Source organism: Gorilla gorilla, chromosome 1 (assembly GCF_029281585.2).
Source record: "Gorilla gorilla gorilla isolate KB3781 chromosome 1, NHGRI_mGorGor1-v2.1_pri, whole genome shotgun sequence".
Taxonomy (NCBI): Eukaryota; Metazoa; Chordata; class Mammalia; order Primates; family Hominidae; genus Gorilla; species Gorilla gorilla.
In genome coordinates this window covers 154,245,775-154,266,466 of record NC_073224.2, presented here as the reverse complement: position 1 = coordinate 154,266,466, position 20,692 = coordinate 154,245,775, and the positions used below count along the sequence as shown (strand labels likewise).

Sequence of the window (20,692 nt, the reverse complement as noted above, 5' to 3'; positions counted from 1 at the left end):
AACGCAATCATCACAGGGTCCTGAGGTGACATACATCCTCAGCTTATGGAGATGATGGGATTAAGAGATTAAAGACAGGCATAGGAAATTATAAAAGTATTAATTTGGGGAACTAATAAATGTCCATGAAATCTTCACAATTTATGTTATTCTGCCGTGGCTTCAGCCGGTCCCTCCGTTTGGGGTCCCTGACTTCCAGCAACACACTACTCAAATTTTTCCAGGATGCCTAAATGTTTCATTATATTCACAACTTTGAGGCAATGCAGAAACTGCATATGCTTGTCCATGGACTGTTGCATCAGCATCACCTGGTGTACTTAATCAGAAACAGATCTCTGGATCTCTCCCTAGAGGTATTTAACAAAATGGAGAGAGTTGCTGGGAAATTTATATTTTTAACAAGTGTATCTGAGTGGTACTTTTGATGTATAAACAGCTTTGGGAACCATTGGGCGAAGTTATTAAAACTGCACTTTGCAATGTGGTAGCCATTAGCCACAGTGACTACTGAGCACTTGAAATGTGGTTATCTAAATTGAGATGTGCTGTAAGCGTAAAATACACACAGGATTTCAAAGACAGTATATTTAAAAAAAGAATGTAAACCATCTCAATAATACCTTTATACTGATTACATGTTGAAGTTATATTATTTTGGATATATTGTTATGTATATTGTTAAGACTAATTTCACTTGTTTCTTTTTATTTTATTTATTTATTTTTTTGAGACAGAGTCTTGCTCTGTCACTCAAGCTGGAGTGCAGTGGTGCCATCTTGGCTCACTGCAAACTCCACCTCCCAGGTTCAAGCGATTCTTGTGCCTCAGCCTCCTGAGTGGCCAGGATTACAGGCATGCACCACCACACCCAGCTCAGTTTTGTATTTTTGGTAGAGATATGGTTTTGCCATGTTGGCCAGGCTGGTCTTGAACTCCTGGCCTCAAGTGATGTGCCTGCCTCAGCCTCCCAAAGTGCTGGGTAGCCTGAGCCACTGTGCCTGAACTCTTATGTTTTTTAATGTGGCTATTAAAAAATTTGAAGTTACATATGTAGCTCATATTATATTTCAGTTAGCGTTATAACAGAAGTGTATTAAAATTCAAATTTTAATTAGTTGAGATTAACATAGTCAAGAACTAGCATATTAGTTAACTTATTAATGTGTTAACTTAGTCAATAATTATTTTTCTTTTCAATTAATTCTCCAAAGTACAGTGTGAACATTGTTACAAATCAAAGTCTGATAATGTCAGTCATGTCCTTAAAAACGTTCAATGCCTAATTTTTGCTTTTAAGATAAAGAACTAAATCCTTATTATGGTCTTGTGAAGATCCCTCATATTCTGGCCAATATTTTCTCTCCAGTTTTATCTGTTAATTACTCGTTCTTCAGATGGCAAGTCAAGCACTACTTCCTTAGGGAAGCATTTTTGACCTCTCCTCCTCCCCTATGCTCAACCTAGATCATGGTTTTGTGTGTGTGTGTGTGTGTGTGTGTGTGTGTGTGTGTGTTTAGAGAACTTATTTCAAGTTATAATTATGTATTTACTTATATTATAACTTTATTAACATCAGTTTCTCCCCCAGACAGTAAGCTTACAGGGACCCTGCATTTTTTTCTCAACAACTCAGAGTGCAGTGTCTGATACACGACAATAAAATGTAAAAATATGAAGGACTTCAGCACCTATTATGCATCACACAATGTGCTGTGCTGTGCTGTGTGATTATAAGTATTAAAATCTACCATTTGCCTACAAGGAGCTCACAGTTCAGTGAAGGGAGATAAACATGAAAATAGCAAAAATGAACACTGAAGCAAGTAATTAGAATATTGAATGTGATCTTAAGTGTAAGTAGCATGTATTCCTGTGTGGGGAAAGTTAGGAAAATTTTTCTGAGGAGCTTGAAGAATGAATGGGAGTTAGCCAGGAAGACAGGGCAGGAGAGCTTTCCAGATGGGAATGAGAAAGTAGAATATGTTCAGGGCACATCAGAGAGTCTTGTGGTTTGAATGTGTACCCCAAAAGTCCATGTGTTGGAAACTTAATCCCTAACCCAACAGTGTTGAGAGGAGGGGCCTAATAAGAGGTGATTGGTTTAAGAGGGTAGAACATTCATGAATGGATTAATCTTAGCATGAAAGTGGGTTAGTTATCATGTGACTGAGTTTTTGTAAAACAAATCCAGCGTGGGATAACCCTCACTAGACACTTGCACCATGCTCTGGACTTTCCAGCCTCCAGAACTGTGAGAAATAAATTTCTTCTCTTTAAAAATTACTGAGTCTGTGGTATTTTATTATAGCAACAGAGAACAGACTAGGACAGATATTTAAATATGGTGGGAGAGTGCTGACTTTGATAAGAAGGGAAAGAGAAAATGTTGACAAGTGATCAAAAATCAGGTCACCAAGGCTTTGTAGGCCTTCCAGAGAAGCTTGCACTTCTTCATCCTGCAGGTGATAAAGAGCCAGATTCACTTCCTGAGCTTGGGTTCTAAGGTTGGGGCACAGAAGTAAGGTGAGGGAAGAAACCACAGATTGGTTCCGGGTATGATTATTCTTAGCAGGGGATAGTGACTTATACTATCTGGATGGACCTATTATGACCACACAAATAACTGTTTCCAAAGAATTGCCTGGATTGATTACTGGCAAAGCATTATTTGGATCAAAAAAATACATCATACATTTAGGTGGTTCAATCATAACTGATGTTCCTCTAGAAGGATCCAATAATTGGGTAATTACTACTACAGAAATTCAGGACCTGATACAGAAGGCATAGTATTTGCTGCAGAGACATATGTGAAATTTATTTCTAAAAAGATTTTAGAATTTTTTTAAATTTCAATTTATTATTATTATTTCTCTTTAACACAAGGCCTAAAAGGAGCAAGTTTTACCAGCCAGAATAATATTTGGCTATAAAAACCAAGCTAAAGAAATTCTGATTGTTTTAATTTCTCGCTTCCAACTATCAAACCAAAAACTTGCTAATGTCTACTAATTTAAAGATTTCTACCAAGTTGTTTTTTCATTGTATGAAGACTTGAAAAAAAAAACAGTATTTTTTGGAGTATATTGAATTATGTGGAAAACATTTGGGAACAAAAATTATTTTAACTGTGAATGTTTTATATAGTATCTTGGAATTTGCATTATTAGTTAAATGAGAACCTCTTTTATACACTGAAAATGCTCAAGTGAAAAAATTAAATGTAATATCAATAAAGTTTAAATAAAGTTTTAATTTCCTAGTAGTTGAGGAAGATCCTTATGCCTTCATGAGGAATGCCCTTTTCATGAAACTGGGTTTCAACTATTTGCTTCAAGAAGTGAAAAATTGGCCGGGCGCTTGGCTTACACCTGTAATCCCAGCACTTTGGGGAGGAGAGGTGGGCAGATCACCTGAGCTCAGGAGTTTGAGACCAGCCTGGCCAATGTGGTGAAAACCTGTCCCTGCTAAAAATACAAAAATTAGACGGGTGCTGTGGCAGGTGTCTGTAATCCCAGCTACTCAGGAGACTGAGGCAAGAGAATCACTCGAACCCGGGAGGTGGAGGTTGCAGTGAGCTGAGATCGCACCACTGGACTCCAGCCTGGGTGACAGAGCCAGACTCTATCTCAAAAAAAAAAAAAAAAAAAAAAAAAAAAGCAGCGAAAAGTTTTCTTGCATTTCAACGGTAAATTTGTTCTGAACTAGATACCTAATAAAATGCAATTATTTTTAATGGATTGTTACTGAGATTATTTTTTGTACTTGTGTGCAGTTCTAAAATTCTACTGCTAGGCACAGCCAAGATGACAGCTCAGATTCCCCATCAGTTGCTCTTCTCCAAAGAGGTATCATTTTTCTAACTTGGCTTTAAACAATGCTAGGACTCTGAATCCAAAGCACACAGATTGCATAATTGTGTACCCAGGCTTAGGTGGCAACAACTTCATCATAGCTCACATAGCCAATTAATATATAGATAATGAGGAAAAAGTTACACCCAACAGGACATACATTGAAGGCTTAGCTCACACTTATTTTTGAAACTATAAAACCTGCCAGTCTTGCGTAGGAGGGCCAAACTCTTATATTTTGGTCAGGACATGAGATCTGCCAAAGTGCCTCCTGCCAAACACCATGTTTCTACTGCTCAGGTTGTTTCTGTGCCCCTAGAAGTGATCCTCCTCTTTATTACAAAATCATCAAGCACGCAAAAAACTCCTTTTTGCTTCCCATGAAAAGAACTACATTTGTGTTTCATTCAAGGTGAAAAGCAGGGGAAGATCTAGGTTTTGCGAAGCCTGAAACTCGTTCAATTTATGCTCTTCTATGTTAAAAAGAACCAAAAATTATTGTACTTTTGTAAACTTTACAAACATGGAGGCCCATGTGAACACATTTTGAAGGCCATTTCAGGGATTTAAAGCTTACATTTATTAGCTTCATGGCAACTCTGCCTCTATATAAAGAATATTTGATAGAATTTTTAAATTAACTTGTTCTACCTTTTAGGCTTTAGTTTAATGAGCCAAACTATTTTGTCAATGGGAAAATATGTTTACAGTGTAATTTGTGAGTTTAAAGATTTTACTTTTGACTGATGGTTACCTCACTCTATGTGTATAAGTGTTGTGATTTGAATATTTGTGCTGTTACTGTATGAGAATCAATATAATACAAGACAATATACATGAAAAATGTTGCACTGAGATGATATAGAGCATTTTAGACCTGAGCTCAACAAGCCCCAAGTAGGATAAATATAAGCACAGAGGTATTCATAGATAAATTGCTGAAAGCCAAAGAAAGATAAAAAGATATCTTGAAAGAAGCAAGAGAAAAATGATGTATTACAGATGGAGAACAAATAATGACTAAATTATAATAACAAACGTTGGAAGCCAGAAGACATTGGACTGATATATCCAAAATGCTGAAAAAAAAATGCAGCCAAGAATTCTACACCTAGAGAAAATATCTTTCAAAAATAAAGGTGAGGTCTGGGTATGGTGGCTCACGCCTATAATCCCAGCACTTAGGGATGCCGAGGCGGGAGGATTGCTTTCACCTCAGGAGCTTGAGACCAGCCTGGGCAACATTGTGAAATCCCATCTCCACAAAAAATAGCCAGGCATTGGTAGCTTGTGCCTGTAGTCGCAGCTACTCGGGAGGCTGAGGCTGGAGAATCACTTGAACTCTGGAAACGGAGGCTGCATTAAGCCGAGATGTGACACTGCAGTCCAGCCTGGGTGACAGAGTGAGACCTTATAAAAAAAAAAAAAGAAAAGTGAAATAAAGACAAAAACAGAGAAAATTAATCATCAACTGACCTACATTATAAGAAATGATAAGGGAAATTCTTCAGATGAAGGGGAATAACACCAGATGGTAAGTTGGGCCTACAGAAAAAAATATATTTATATATTTTAAATTTCCTTCTCATAGTTCAAAAATATATACATGTTTAAAGCAAAAACTATAACCTCATATTGTTGGATTCATAATATATATGGATGTACTATACATGACGACAATAGCACAAGGATGAAGGGATTAAGCAGAAGCATACTATTCTAAGTATACAAGGTTCAAGTATGCTTTTTTGAAGTAATTCAGTATGAGCTCTAAATAGATTGTACTAAATTAGAACTATCATAATCCCTACAGCAACCACTAAAAAATGGAATAAATAGCAGGAATTATTCTCCCTTTTTATAGATAAGGAGTTATGATGGAACTGCTCATACCAGAGCAAACATGCTGCTAAGAACAATGATAAAATCTGAATAAATATAAAAAATAAATGTTTGACAGCATCAATGATCATCCAAAGCAGCCAGGGTTAGAGGATTAGTAATGAAGAAGGAAGTACACTGAGGTAAACTGGACCTTCTCCAGCACTTTTTCCCTGGGAGAAATTGCTGGACATAAAAACAGTATCCAAGAGCTTTTGGAAGTTTTCAAGACTAGTGAGGTGGGGAAGTGGAGAAAAGGTGAAAATGAAACTCGGTGTTCAGGAGCAACAAGGGAGGACAAGATCTTTGTAACCACCCGAGGCATTCAGTTGAGACACCTGAAGGGCTACCCCATAAAACTAGAAATAGGGCAGCTCTCTGAAGGCCTAAAGTCCAGTCTTGAACTATCTCAATCACTGATTGCATCCAACTGCCTGCCAAAAGGAAATTAAATCCTCTTGGGAAGGAGTTATTGTCATTCAGAGTTTCTGCAAATTTTTGTGCATATCTTACACTTAACAAAAAAATTATTAAATACACCAGAAGACAAAATCAAGTGACTGGAAACTAAAAGGAAAAAATAGACAATATAAGTAGATCTTTAGGACATGCAGATGTTGGAATAATCAAATATGGACTTTATGTCAATTGTGATCATTATGCTCAATAAGTGATAAATAGGATGGAAGATTTCCATAAAAGATGACATGAAAACATTACAATTGAAAAAATTACAATTTCTGGCCATGCGTGCTGGCTCACGCCTCTAATCCCAGCACTTTGGGAGGCCGAGGAGGATGGATCAGCTGAGGTCAGGGGTTCGAGACCTGCCTGATCAACATGGCGAAGCCCCATCTCTACTAAAAAATACAAAAATTAGCCAGGTGTGGTGGCACACGCCTGTAATCCCAGCTACTCGGGAGGCTGAGGCAGGAGAATCACTTGAATCTGGGAGGCAGAGGTTGCAGTGAGCTGAGATTGTGCCACTGCACTCCAGTCTGGGTGACAGGGCGAGACTCTGTCTCCAAAAAAAAAAAAAAAAAGAAAAATTACCATTTCTAATATTAAGAACTCAAAGGTGAGTTTAACAGCACATTAGATATAGCAAAAATAGGGTCAGTGAACTGAAACTTAAGTCAGTAAAAAAAAAAAACAAACATAAACTGAAGCATAAAGAGAAAAAAGATGAAAAGTATACAGATGAGCATAAGAGATATATGAGACAAAGTAAATATATTTCAAATATGAGTGTGTAAAGTCCTAGAAGCAAAGAATAATTGAATCATAGCAGAAATATTTGATGAAACCCTCAGCAAAAATTGTCCAAAGCTTACAAGAGAGATCAAGTCACATGTTAAACAAGCACTCTGAATCCCAAGCAAATAATTACACAGAAATCTACCCTAAGTACATCACAGTAAAACTATTCAAAACCAAGGACCAAAAACAAAAACAACGACAACAAAAAACACTTAAAAGCAAAGAAAAAGACACAATCTCTTCAAATGAGAAAAAAAACTTTGGCCAGGCATGGTGGCTCATGCCTGTAATCCCAGCACTTTGGGAGGCTGAGGTAGGCAGATCACCTAAGGTCAGGAGTTCGAGACCAGCCTGGCCAATATGGTAAAATCCTGTCTCTAGTAAAATTACAAAAATTAGCCACATGTGGTGGTGGCCACCTGTAATCCCAGCTACTTGGGAGGCTGAGGCAGGAGAATCGCTTGAACCCAGGAGGCAGAGGTTGCAGTGAGCCGAGATTGCACCACTGCACTCCAGTCTGGATGACAGAGTGAGATTGTCTCAAAAAGAAAATAAATTAAATAAATAAATAAATAAATAAAACTTTAAGCTGATATTTAAACAGAAATTATGGAAGTTAGAGAACAATAGAATAATATCTTTAAAAGAAAACAAATGACAATCTGAAATTCTATACCCAGTAAAAATATCCCATAGACAAAGGAAATAATTTTCAGACAAAAAAATGAAGGTAATTTTTTACCAGTAGATTCACATGAAAAGAAACACTTAAGGAGGTTCTCTAGCAGAAGGCAAATTATCCCAGATGAAAGCATGGTAATGAAGGAAAGAAAAGCATAGATTTTTTGAGTAAGACCTCAAAAGCAAAGGTAACAAAGCAAAAGTACACAGATAGGATAACATCAAGCCTAAAAGTTTCTGTGCAGCAAAGAAAACAATAAACAAAAAGTGAAGAGGCAACTCACAGAATGGGAGAAAATATTTGAAAATTATCCATCCAAGAAGGGACTAATAACCAGAATATTTAGGGGATTCAAACAACTCAATAGCAAAAACAAACAAACAAACAAACAAACAAACAAAAAACACAATTTAAAAATACACAGATGGGATTACATTAAGCCTAAAAGTTTCTGTGCAGCAAAGGAAACAATCAACAAAAAGTAAAGAGAGACATCCCACGGAATGAGAGAAAGTATTTGAAAATGATCAATCCAACAAGGGACTAATAACCAGAATATTTAAGGCACTCAGACAACTCAATAGCAAGGAAACCAATGATCCTATTAAAAAATCAGCACAAGACCTGAACAGGTATTTCTCTAAAGATACACAAATGGCCAACAGGTATATTAAAAAATTCTCAACATCACTAATCATCAGGGAAATGCAAATCAAAAGTACAATGAGACATCATCTTATCCCATTTAGAATGGTTATTATAAAAAAACATAAATGTTGGCAAGGAGATGAGGAGAAAGGGGAATGCTCATACATTGTTGGTGGGAATGTAAAGTAGGACAGCCATTATGGAAAACAGTATAGAGGTTCCTCAAACAAGTAAAAATAGTAGTTTCCAACACAAAGGAAAAATAAATGTTTGAGGTGATGGATGTTCTTATTAACTTATTTTGATCATTACACATTGTATACATGTATCAAAATGTTATATGTATTCCCCAAATAATACATGTATCCCCAAAATATGTACAATGGCTATATATCAATAAAAATGTTTTAAAAAACAACAAAAAAGAAAGCATAGAAAAGGATAAATAGGCAGAAAAAACTAAATGAATAGTCAGTTAAAAATATTTAGAGTTTTAAATACATGTATAATAAAAATACAGAGAGTAATGCCACAAAATGTCAGGAAGTGATAAATGGAATTAAAGTGTAGTAATATTATTGTATTATCTGAAAAGTGGAAAAGCACTAATAATTTATTTATTTATTTTTGAGACAGAGTCTCACTCTGTCACCTGGGCTGCAGTGCAGTGACATGATCTGGGCTTGCATTGTCTGAAAAGTGGAAAAATACTATTTTTTTTTAAATTTTGAGATGGAATATCACTCCATCACCCGGTCTGGAGTGCAGTGGTGTGATCTTGGCTCACTGTAACCTCCACCTCCTGGGATCAAGCAATTCTCCTTCCTCAGCCTCCAAAGTAGCTGGGATTATAGGCATGTACCACCACACCTGGCTATTTTTTTTTTTTTTTTTGTATTTTTAGTAGAGACAGGGTTTCACCACATTGGCCAGGCTAGTCTTAAACTCCTGACCTCAAAGGATCCACCTGCCTCAACCTCCCTAAGTGCTGGGATTACAGGCATGAGCCACCACGAAAAGTACTAATTTATACAGCCTCTACAAAGTCAAGGATATGAAGGTGACCACTGTAGTCTCTAAGGTAGCCACTAAAAGAAAATAAAAATATGGCTAGTAGCTAAAAGAGGAAATATAGAATAAAAATATTTTACCACTCAAAAGGAGGGCAAGAAAGGAGGAAAGAGGAAACAAATTAGAGATGAAATAAATACACAATAGTAAGAGAACAGGTTTAAATGTAAATGTAACGGTAATTACATTAAATGTAAACAGACCAAATACTCTTATTAAGTCTAAAGTTGCCAACGTGGATTAAAAATAAAAATGAAACTACATGCTGCTTACAAGAAACACAATAAAGGAACGGATGCAAAAAGTTTAAAAATAAAAGGATGGACAAATATATGCCATGCAGACACTAACAAAAGAAAGCTCATATAATTATACTAACAGAAAAAGTAAACATTAAGTTAATCAGCAGAAAAGGGATATTTCATAATGATAGAGTAATCATTCTAACAGGATGACATACCAATGGTGGGCTAAAGCCAACTTGGACTAGCTTGATAGACCCAACGTGTTATCTCTTCCTATCTTCATGTTCTGTAATCTATTTGTAGCTTGAAATCAGCCATGGTACAAGTATTTACACTATAGAAATGGGCAAATGCTAACAAATTAGGGATTGTCTCTTTCTTTCCTCTTAGTGAGCTGGGTGTTAAACATTGGCCAGAACACTACAGGATATACCAACTGTGAATTTGAATGCAACTAATTACATGTGTAAGCAAGAAAAAGTGAGAAACAAAAGAAGAAACAGGCAAACCCACAGTCATGGTTGGAGATTTTAACACCCTTCTCTCATGTAATTGATAGGACAAGCAGACCAAAAAAAAAAAAAACTTGCCAATATAGACAAAAAAAAAAAAAAAAACACACACACAAAACTCTATATACCTACCTACTCTTTCTCTCTCTCTATTCCAATACAGATAATAACAGAGAATTAGTGACTTATCCAAGTACTGCAAACCAACAAATGGGAGAGTTGAAACTTGATTTATGTTTTCTGCCTCTAAGTCCAATATTCCTTTTGCTATGGTTCCATATTACAGAAAATGTCCATGATATTTACTTTGTAATAACCACTATAATTTTTTTTTTTTTTTTTTGAGATGGAGTTTCACTCTTTTCGTCCAGGCTGGAGTGCAATGGTGCAATCTCGGCTCACTGCAACCTCCGCCTCCCGGGTTCAAGTGATTCTTCTGCCTCAGCCTCCTGAGTAGCTGGGATTACAGGCATGTGCCACCATGCCCAGATAATTTTTTGTATTTTTAATAGAGACGGGGTTTCTCCATGTTGGTCAGGCTGGTCTCGAACCCCCGATCTCAGGTGATCCACCCACCTCGGCCTCCCAAAGTGCTGGGATTACAGGCATGAGCCACCGTGCCCAGCCAAACCACTGTAACTTTTACATTAGTACGTAAAAATGGGGAGAAAAGCAAAACACTTTTCTTAATTGTATATATTATCTGTTGCACTTGATTTTTAGAAAGTCTTTATATTTAATAATTAATTAATAATTATAATATATAAAAAATCTATATTTATACAACAAAATATGAGGACAGCATGGCTTTAAAGCAGATGAATAATTTTATTGAGAGATTTAGCATAAACTTCTTTGGTGATAATGATCATAGAACTATTAAATCTTTAATGATGATGATGATGATGGCAATAAAGAGCAGCGACTAATGTTTATGGTGATTACTTTGTGCCAGACACTGTTTTAAGCATTTCTCCATTTTCGAATCCACTCAACAACCAAATGAGATAAGTATTTTTATTATCACTATTTTACAGCGAAGAAACTGAGACAATGAACCTACAATGATACACCCCAAATCACAGTGAATCCTCAGAGCACTCCTAACTACTATACTGCCTATGATTAAGTTGATTGAAATTTGCTTTAAATTCGATATTTCACGAACACACTTAAAACATAAAGCAAGCATTTCTGTCCTCTATGTTTCTTAAATGATCTCTAGAAAAATCATGTAAGTCCAAACTAAGTTATTATTACTTTTTGGAACAGAATGTATAGCGTGTAGACTGAAACTAGATTATAGGATATGATTTCTTTAGTTTACGCTCAAACTTTGTGCTCCTTTTAAAAACATTTTTATCGCCAGGCGCGGTGGCTCACGCCTGTAATCCCAGCACTTTGGGAGGCCGAGGCGGGCGGATCACGAGGTCAGGAGATCGAGACCATCCTGGCTAACACGGTGAAACCCCGTCTCTACTAAAAATACAAAAAATTAGCCGGGCGTGGTAGTGGGCGCCTGTAGTCCCAGCTACTCGGGAGGCTGAGGCAGGAGAATGGCGTGAACCCGGGAGGTGGAGCTTGCAGTGAGCCGAGATCGCGCCACTGCACTCCAGCCTGGGCGACAAAGCAAGACTCCGTCTCAAAAAAAAAAAAAAAAAAAAAACATTTTTATCTTCTTCAAATGAAAACACAGACATCTTTGCCAAGGCCCTATTTTTAAAAATTGGGGTAAAATATGCATAACATAAAATTGACTGTTTTAATCATTTTAACGTGTATTATTCAGTAGCAATAAGTACATTAACATTGTTATGCAACCATCTTCATTATCTATCTCCAAAACGTTGTCATTCCAAACAGAAACTTTGCACTCATTAAAAAAAGGATAGTTCTCACCTCATTCCCACCTCCTCTGGCCTCTGGTAACCTCTATTCTACTTTTTGTCTGTATGAATTTGTCTATTCTTGGTACCTCATATAAGTGGAATCATACACTATTTGTCCCTTTGTGTCTGGCTTATTTCACTTACCATAATATTTTCAAGGTTCATCCATGTTGTGACATATAACAGAATTTCATTCCTTTCGAAGGCCGAATAACATTCTATTGTATGTATATACCACATTTTGTTTATCTATTCATCTGTTTATCAACATTTCGGTTGTTTATCCATTTTGGCTATTGTAATAATGCTTCCCATAAACATTGATATACATATATTTATTTGAATCCCTGCTTTCAATTTTTTTGGGTATATACCTAGATGTAGGAGAAGTGCTGGATGATATGGTAATTCTACATTTAGCTTTATATATATATATATAAAGCTATATATGCATATACATGGTTATATACATGTACATAGATACACACACACACAACTTTTTAAAAAGTTATTTACTTTTTTAAGTAACCACCAAACTATTCTGTGCAACGGTTGTACCATCTTACATCCCCACCAGCTATGCATAAGGCTTTCAATTTTCCACATCTTTGAGAACACTTGTTATTTTCCTTTTATTTTTAAAATAGCCATCCTAATGGGTGTAAAGTTCTGGGGTGTTTTCCAAAACTAACAACCAGTTCTCCAATTCTTCAGACACCAATTTGGATGTCCAACAATTCAAGTCAATTCTGACACTGCCTGAAATTAGCATCACATTCCACAGATAAATGGGTTCAGTACCCACTTCAGATGCCAATTGCAAGTCCCAGGCCATCGGTAATTCTGACCAACCAACTACAAATGGTAGGTTCCCATGACGCCCCTCCTCATGTTCAACAGTTTGCTAGAATGGCTTACAGAACTCAGGGAAACACTTTACTTATGTTTACTAGTTTATTATAACTTAGGAACAGCCCGCTGGAAGAGATGCACAGGGCAGAGCATGGGGAGTGTAGTGCAGAACTTCCATGCCCTACTGGGCGTTATCACCTTCCCAGCAAGTTAATGTGTTCACCAAACAGAAAACTCTCTAAATCTCACTGTTCAAGAGTTTTTACAGAGCTCCATCTCCAGGGCCTGCCCTCCCCTCTTCCCAGGGGTCAGTAGGTGGGACTGAAAGTCTCAACCCTCTAATTACTTGGTCTTTCTGGGGACCAGCTCCATCCTGAGGCTCTTTAGGGGCCCCACTCTAAAAAACCTTATGAACATAAACTCAGGTGTGATTGAAAAGGGTTCATTATAAATAACAAAAGACACTCCTTTCACTTAGAAAATTCCAAGAGTCTTAGGAGCCCTGTGCCAGGAACCAGAAATAAAGACCAATATATTTTTGCATTATACCACAAAATTGGTACCTCCTGGTGGTTTTGATTTGCATTTACCCAATGACTATTGATTTGGGGCATTTTCTCTTTTTTTTTTTTTTTTGAGACAGGGTCTCACTCTGTCACCCAGGCTAGAATGCAGTGGTGTGATCATGGCTCACCTTAACTTCAACTTCTTGGGCTCAAGCAATGCTCCTGCTTCAGCCTCCTAAATAGCCAGGACTACACATGTGTGCCACCATGCCTGGCTAATTTTTAGAAAATTTTTGTAGAGATCGTGTCTCACTACATTTCCCAGGCTAGTCTTGAACTCCTGGACTCAAGCAATCCTCCCACGTCAGCCTCCCAAAGTGTTGGGATTACAGGCATGAACCACTGTGCCCAGCCAGCATCTTTTTATTCATTGGCCATTTCTATATCTTTGGAGAAATGTTTATTCAAGTCCTTTGCCCATTCTTTAAACCGGGTTGCCAGTTCTTCTATTGTTGAGTCACTGGAGTTCTTTATACATTCTGGATATTAATCCCTTATCAGATATATGATTTGCAAATATTTTATCATATTCCTTGGGCCGCTTCTTCATTTTTTTGATAGTGTTCTTTGATGCACAGAGAATTTTTAATATTGAGAGAGTCCAATTTGTCTATTTTTTCTCTTGTTGACTGTGCTTTCGTTGTCATTCCAAGAAATCATTGCCAAATCCAGTGTCATGAAGGATTTTCTGTGTTCTTCTAAGAGTTTTATAGTTTTAGCTCTTTTGTTTAGATATTTGCTCCCATTTTGAGTTACTTTTTGTATGTAATATAAGGTAAGGGTTCACCATCATTCTTTCGCATGTGGATATCCAGTTTTCCCAGAACCATTTGTTGAAAAGACTGTCCTTTCTCCATTGAATGGCATTGGCGCACTTCTTGAAAGTCATTTGATCATATATGTAAGAGTTTATTTTTGTCATGGAAATAGGTCCTATAATCCTTTTGCAGGTATATAAAAGATACTTCTTAACAATATAAATATACATAACACAGAAAGGCTATGCCAGAGGGGCTATCATAAATAATAAAAGCATATTGTAACAAAAGAAGAAAAACAAATACCACCCAAAATTATTTAAAGCACATTTTTATTATAGATAGGTTAAGTGTGGTTTGCTGTGGCTAAAGATATATTTCTAATGGATGAACAAGCTTTTCTAGATACCAAGAGGTATAATATTTTTCTTTCAATATTGAACTAACATTTCTCTGATAACAAGGAGACATTGAACTGGCTGAGCCTATTTTAAATGGGAAAAGACTTTTTTTTTCTGGATGTTGCTTTAAAGACTGGTAAATTAAAAATTTTAAAGTACTAACACTAAATTTAAGTACAGTGAAAGAAAATCAATGAATACTACAAAACATGTAATTTCTACAAAGCAGAAATATAAAGGTTTTATAATTTAAAACAGCAGCAATTTCAAAAAATTTGCTGAATTAAAACTTTACAAAATATATATACACTAAGTATCATTCCAGATGATCATGAACTTTAAAAACAGTACGGCACAACCCCCAATCTGTACCCCAAACCTACTACTAGATGTAGCTGGCCTATAATAATTTTTACAACAATTTAAAAAATAAAACAAAAACAAAGAAATCTAATTCTTTTGCGTACAAGCACAGGTTACAATGTGCTGGCTTTGATTCCAAATACACAAAAAGAATTTTAAAATAAAACAAGGACTTCACATAAATAGTTTTACGTGTTATTAAGTGTGTGACCAAACAAATTAAAATAAGTACTAACAACCAAAACATATCTTGATGTAACCAGTACATACACTTTTAAAGAATGACAAAGATGAAAAAGGAAATAGTCTATGAAAGCCATAAGCACCTTGTTTTCGAAAGAGCACCAAGCAACACAAAGAGGCAACACGTAAGAGGTAGTGTATCACCGGCTAAGATGTATATGCCCATCGGGGACCTGAATACAGCTTAGTGTTTTGGAAAATAAGACATATTAGACTGTGGCTTGTAATTTTTAGACAGAAGCAGTGCACATTTGGAAGCATTAGCCAGTATTGCTCCATAGTGCTCTGCATCTCCAGCTGTCTAATGGGTACTACGCACTCAGTCAAAAATATAAGATACCCTGAAGAATTCCATATTTATAAATTTTTAGTTCTAGGGAATTCTCTAAGAAAGCTGAGATCAATATAATTTTTAAAAGAATTAAATACTTTATCAATCATAGTCCTTTAAAAATGCCTTTTCTCCTTCTTAGGAGGAAGTCTGTTCTTCCTGAGATTCTTTAAGATTTAGCCAATGCTTTATTACATGCATTTCATAATGACAGTATCTGTCTGTCTTGTTTCTCCCTCTGCAGCAATTACCTGGCCAACAGCCTGAATTCGGAACTAATTCAGAGACTTTACAGAAAGCATACAGAACTGCTGTCAATGTAATACTTTCGTTCAGTTTTGAGATGAGGAAGTTTTTGTACTTCAATCACTGGAAGTTGATTAGGTTCCTGGGTGTGAAAAAGAAATGTTGCCTTATGCCAGCTGCCATCTTGAATCTGTAAAATAAGAACAAAATGCTTTCATATGCATTTCATTAGCAGTCACTTTCAGTAGACAATGCCTTTCACAGATAATGTGAACTTGTTTTAAGGATTAGAGATAACGAATAGAAAGTGCCTAGAACAATGCTCAATAAATGGTAAAATTACTATTATTAGTTGAAAACCTGGACTTATTCCTTTCTCTAGAATGGCACTGTCTGTTCTAATTTTTCACTTCCAGAGGCTAAGGCCAGGCTTCTGCTTCAACTGTCTGTGAATTATTGGACCAGATATGAATTAAAAGGCTGCAATACTCCTAATATGAGTAATAACCATCTGTTCTGTATTCCTTTATTTGGGACTGATACCTCAGGATGGATATGTTTCTTTGATAAAAGGGAACGAGCTATTTCAACCTCTGTATTTTAGGTAGAAAATAAACAGAATCACCTCAGTCAGAAATAGTTAAAATTATAATTATGTGCAATCATCTTTTAGGTTTCTTCCCCCCCCCGCCCCATTCTGTAGCTCTCTATTTATACAGTTTCCCTCTTTCTTCTCTTTTGTGTCTAATAAACTCTGTGGAACAAAAACATATCATAAAATATCCTGTGATTAAGATTCAACCAGACACAATAGAGAAAAACAATTGATGAGTTTTGTGGAGCTGTTATTTAGGAGCTAATTCACTTATTCACAGAATTATCATGATATAAATTTTAAATTTTGAAGGAACTTTAGAGATTATTTAAGCTATAAATTTTATTTTAAAGTTAAGGCAATTGAAGCTCATTGAAAATAAGTTACTTGTCTAAAGTCATAAGCTTGGTATGATAACAAGACCTAAAATTCTGTGTGTGAGGCACTGTTAGATTCATTCATTAAGTCTTTTAAGCAATATTTATTGAATACTAAGTATATTTAGCATAGTTGAATAAGATGTAACACTTAGTGTTCTTACAGTGCTTGTGAAATACAACGATGAATACAATAGTTCTGGCTTCTAAATGCTAGTGGCTTATAAATCTAATTGAAGAGAGTAAAAACATAAACAAATAACCACAACAAAAGACCATCTATAGAAAGTACAATGTGAAAAATGTAGATAGTGAGTAAATTCCTCATTTCTAACTAGAGTACTCAGGGAAAGCTTCATGAAAAAATTTGGAATATAGATGGGCTTTAAAGTATGCCTAAAATTTCCACTTGATTAGTGAGGTACAGAAAGGCATTTCAGAGAAAATGAATGGCTTAAGCTGAACACCCATACATATACACACACACAACAACAACCACAAAAAACTAAAAAAACAGATGGGCAAGTAAAAAGTGGCTGTGAAAATTAGCTTAGCATGGCGTTTAAATTCACAGATTTGACCTGGGACAGATTTTGATAGAAATTCTGGTACTCTCACTTTCCCCACATATAAAATGGGAATAATAAACACCTACCTCACAGGCTTGCAAGGATTAAATGAAGTTTCAATCAAAAGTCACTAGCAGTACAGTAAGGCCTGGGCTTTGGAGTTCTCCATGCCTGGGATTGATTTCTTTTCTTTTCTTTTTTTTTTTTTTGAGACGGAGTCTCGCTCTGTCGCCCAGCTGGAGTGCAGTGGTGCAATCTAGGCTCACTGCAAGCTCCGCCTCCCAGGTTCACACCATTCTTCTGCCTCAGCCTCCCGAGTAGCTGGGACTACAGGTGTCTGCCACCACGCCCGGCTAATTTTTTGTATTTTTAGTAGAGACGGGGTTTCACCGTGTTAGCCAGGATGGTCTCGATCTCCTGATCTTGTTATCTGCCTGCCTTGGCCTCCCAAAGTGCTGGGATTACAGGCATGAGCCACTGTGCCCACCCATGCCTGGGATTGATTTCTTGTTCCTCCTCTAATTAGCTGTATGACTGCGATTATCTAATTAGCTGCATTACTTTAATTTTTATTTATTTAATTTTTACTTTAATTTTTATTTTACTTATGCTAATTTTACTTACTTGCTAATTTATTTTTAATTATGCTAATTGGCTGCCTTACTTTGCTCAAAATAACCTTGAGCAAGTTCTCTGTGCCTTTACTTTCATACCTATAAAATAGGACCAATAATATATTCTTTACAAAGCTGTTATTATGAATAAAATAATTAATGTAATGCATGGTCACTTAACATATAATAAAACTCCCAATAAATAGTAGTAGGAGCTGTTGATATTATTATCCCTATCATTATTGTAACAGATGAGTTTGACCATAGTTTACAACAGACAGCCAGTGAAAGCCCAATCTAGAAAAGCAGGCTGGGGTCTGGTTGTTGTAAGCACTCAATGGAGTTGATAAGTTTGAATTGTGTCTCAGAGGTACTAGTGAGTCACTGAATGTTTCTGGGCCCAACTGTACAAGTTAAATAAATTTGTTGATGATACTCATCTCTTCAAATATAGATAATAAGATATATATACTTCTATTTGCTTACGATTTTTCAAGCACTATTTACCTGGAAATAAAATGTTATGAAAAAGTAGAGTACCTTGGAAATGTTGAGATACTAAATCATGGGCTTCATAGTACACAAAGATAGGAAATGAAGCTACTTAAAATAATTAGTGATACATACATAAAGTGTACAACTCCATTCTCTAAAAGAGGGGTCAGCAAACTCTTCTCTAAAGGGCCAGATAGTAAGTATTTTACATTTTGTGGGCCCTGCAGTCTCTGTCATACCTACTCAACTCTGCCATTGTAGTGCCATAACAGCCATAGATAATAAGTAAATGAATTAAGGATGGCTGTGTTCCAATAAAAATTTATTCACAAAAACATGGAGTGGGCCCGACTTGGTCTGTTGAACATAGTTTGCCAACACCTGCTCTAAGAAATAGTGTTTTAAAATTATAGATTTTTCATAGTAACTGTCATTTAATTTTTTTTTTTTTTGAGATAGAGTTTTGCTCTGTTGCCCAGGCTGGAGTGCAGTGGCACAATCTTGGCTCACTGCAGCCTCTGCCTCCCAGGTTCAAGCAATTCTTGTGGCTCAGCCTCCTGAGTAGCTGGGATTATTGGCGTGTGCCACCATGCCTGGCTAATTTTTGTATTTTTAGTAGAGACGGAGTTTCTCCATGTTGGCCAGGCTGGTCTCAAACTCCTGGCCTCAAGTGAACCACCCGCCTCAGCCTCCCAAAGTGCTGGGATTACAGATCTGCCCCACAGTGCCTAGCCCCATTATTTAATTTAATTTAATTTAATTTAATTTTTTTTTTTTTTGAGACAGAGTCTTACTCTGTTGCCCAGGCTGGAATGCGGTGGTGCGATCTTGGCTCACTGCAACCTCCGCCTCCTGGGTTCAAGTGATTCTCCTGCCTCAGTCTCCCAGGTAGCTGGGATCACAGGTACCTGCCACCATGCCTGGCTAATTTTTGGATTTTTAATAGAGATGGGGTTTCACCATGTTGGCCAGGCTGGTCTTGAATTCTTGACTTCAAGTGATCTGACTGCCTCGGCCTCCCAAAGTGCTGGGATTACAGGCATGAGCCACCATGCCTGGCCCCACTATTTAATTTTAATGGAAAAAAAAAATAGGCTACAATTCAAATACTTACTGGTGGGGCCAGTCAATATGTAATTATACCCATATTTGGTATCAGGTACAGGGATTGACAGAATGAAATAAAACTTACTTGCCTCTATAACTTGCCTTTTATGCAATAATGAGATGTAGAATTACAGCAGTGAAAACACATGAAAATATTTATCCAAATACACTATCTATTTATCATTTATCTATCTGTCTATCTATCCATCCATCCATCCTGGTATAATTATTTCATATAGGGAATAAAAATTAAATTTACATCTTAACACCTGTTTTGCATGCAAAAATCTAAGACCAATTGGTATGACACAAGTTGATAAGGTATGATATAAACAAATGATTGATTCTAGAAAATGCAGTTACAAGTCAGGCACATTAAAACTTACTACCCTTCTGTATCTGCAGTTTGTAATTAAAGTCTTACTCTAATTATCCTAATTTTATGGTTTTATCAATTTTAAGTTAGTTATATTGAACAATTCTAAAAGTGCCATTTCCTTACCTTGCAGTCATCTGAAAGCACTTTAGGTTCAAGTAGAGTGTTTACTTTAAAAATCTGGCCATTCCATCCCTTGAAACCAATAGGCAATCCTGGGCCACTTGTTTGTGTGCTTGTCCACCTTGGGGCGTTTAGACAGTGAATGGTGATGATATGGGTGGCTTCCGAACTCAGTAAATGAAGGAAGTTCATCTGGACTTTCCCAACTCCAAACTCCAACTAATGTCATAGAAACGATATGCAGGTTATAACATGGCAATTGAGAAACTTAACAGTTCAGGAAAACCTGAGGAAAAGTCCTTCAAAGGCAGCCTCCAGAAAGCTCCTTTCCTTGGAACTGAAGTGCCAGTCAGTGGTGTGCTGGTAAATGTTTAATCACTGCTTCTTGGAGGAAAAACCATGATTTATAGTATTTCCTGACTCCTGTGGTAGAAGCACTCCCAAAGTGCTGGGATTACGGGCATGGCTGAATTCAGACTACCAAGGTGAGGTCACTGAACATGGCAATGGGAAGAAATGTTAACAATTGGCTTTCCTGAGCCTGTATGAATTGGCTCCAGCATACCATCAGGCTACTACATATAATATCAATAAAATAAAGATAATTTTCACAGTATATAAAGTAACAATT

The 20,692-nt window shown here is 36.5% G+C and overlaps 1 protein-coding gene across 2 annotated transcripts in view; it reads right to left on the bottom strand.

The window, feature by feature from the left end:
• Positions 1 to 14,536: 14,536 nt before the first annotated feature.
• Positions 14,537 to 20,692, bottom strand: part of COL24A1 (collagen type XXIV alpha 1 chain) — a 417,618-nt gene continuing 411,462 nt past the window's right edge. For both annotated transcript variants that reach the window (XM_063697321.1, XM_019023728.4), the window contains 2 exons: positions 20,065 to 20,280; positions 14,537 to 15,995 (listed from right to left, as the gene is read on the bottom strand). In XM_063697321.1, the coding sequence (XP_063553391.1) occupies positions 15,849 to 15,995; positions 20,065 to 20,280 (363 nt within the window). In that variant the 3' untranslated portion in view covers positions 14,537 to 15,848. The remainder of the gene's footprint in view (positions 15,996 to 20,064; positions 20,281 to 20,692) is intronic.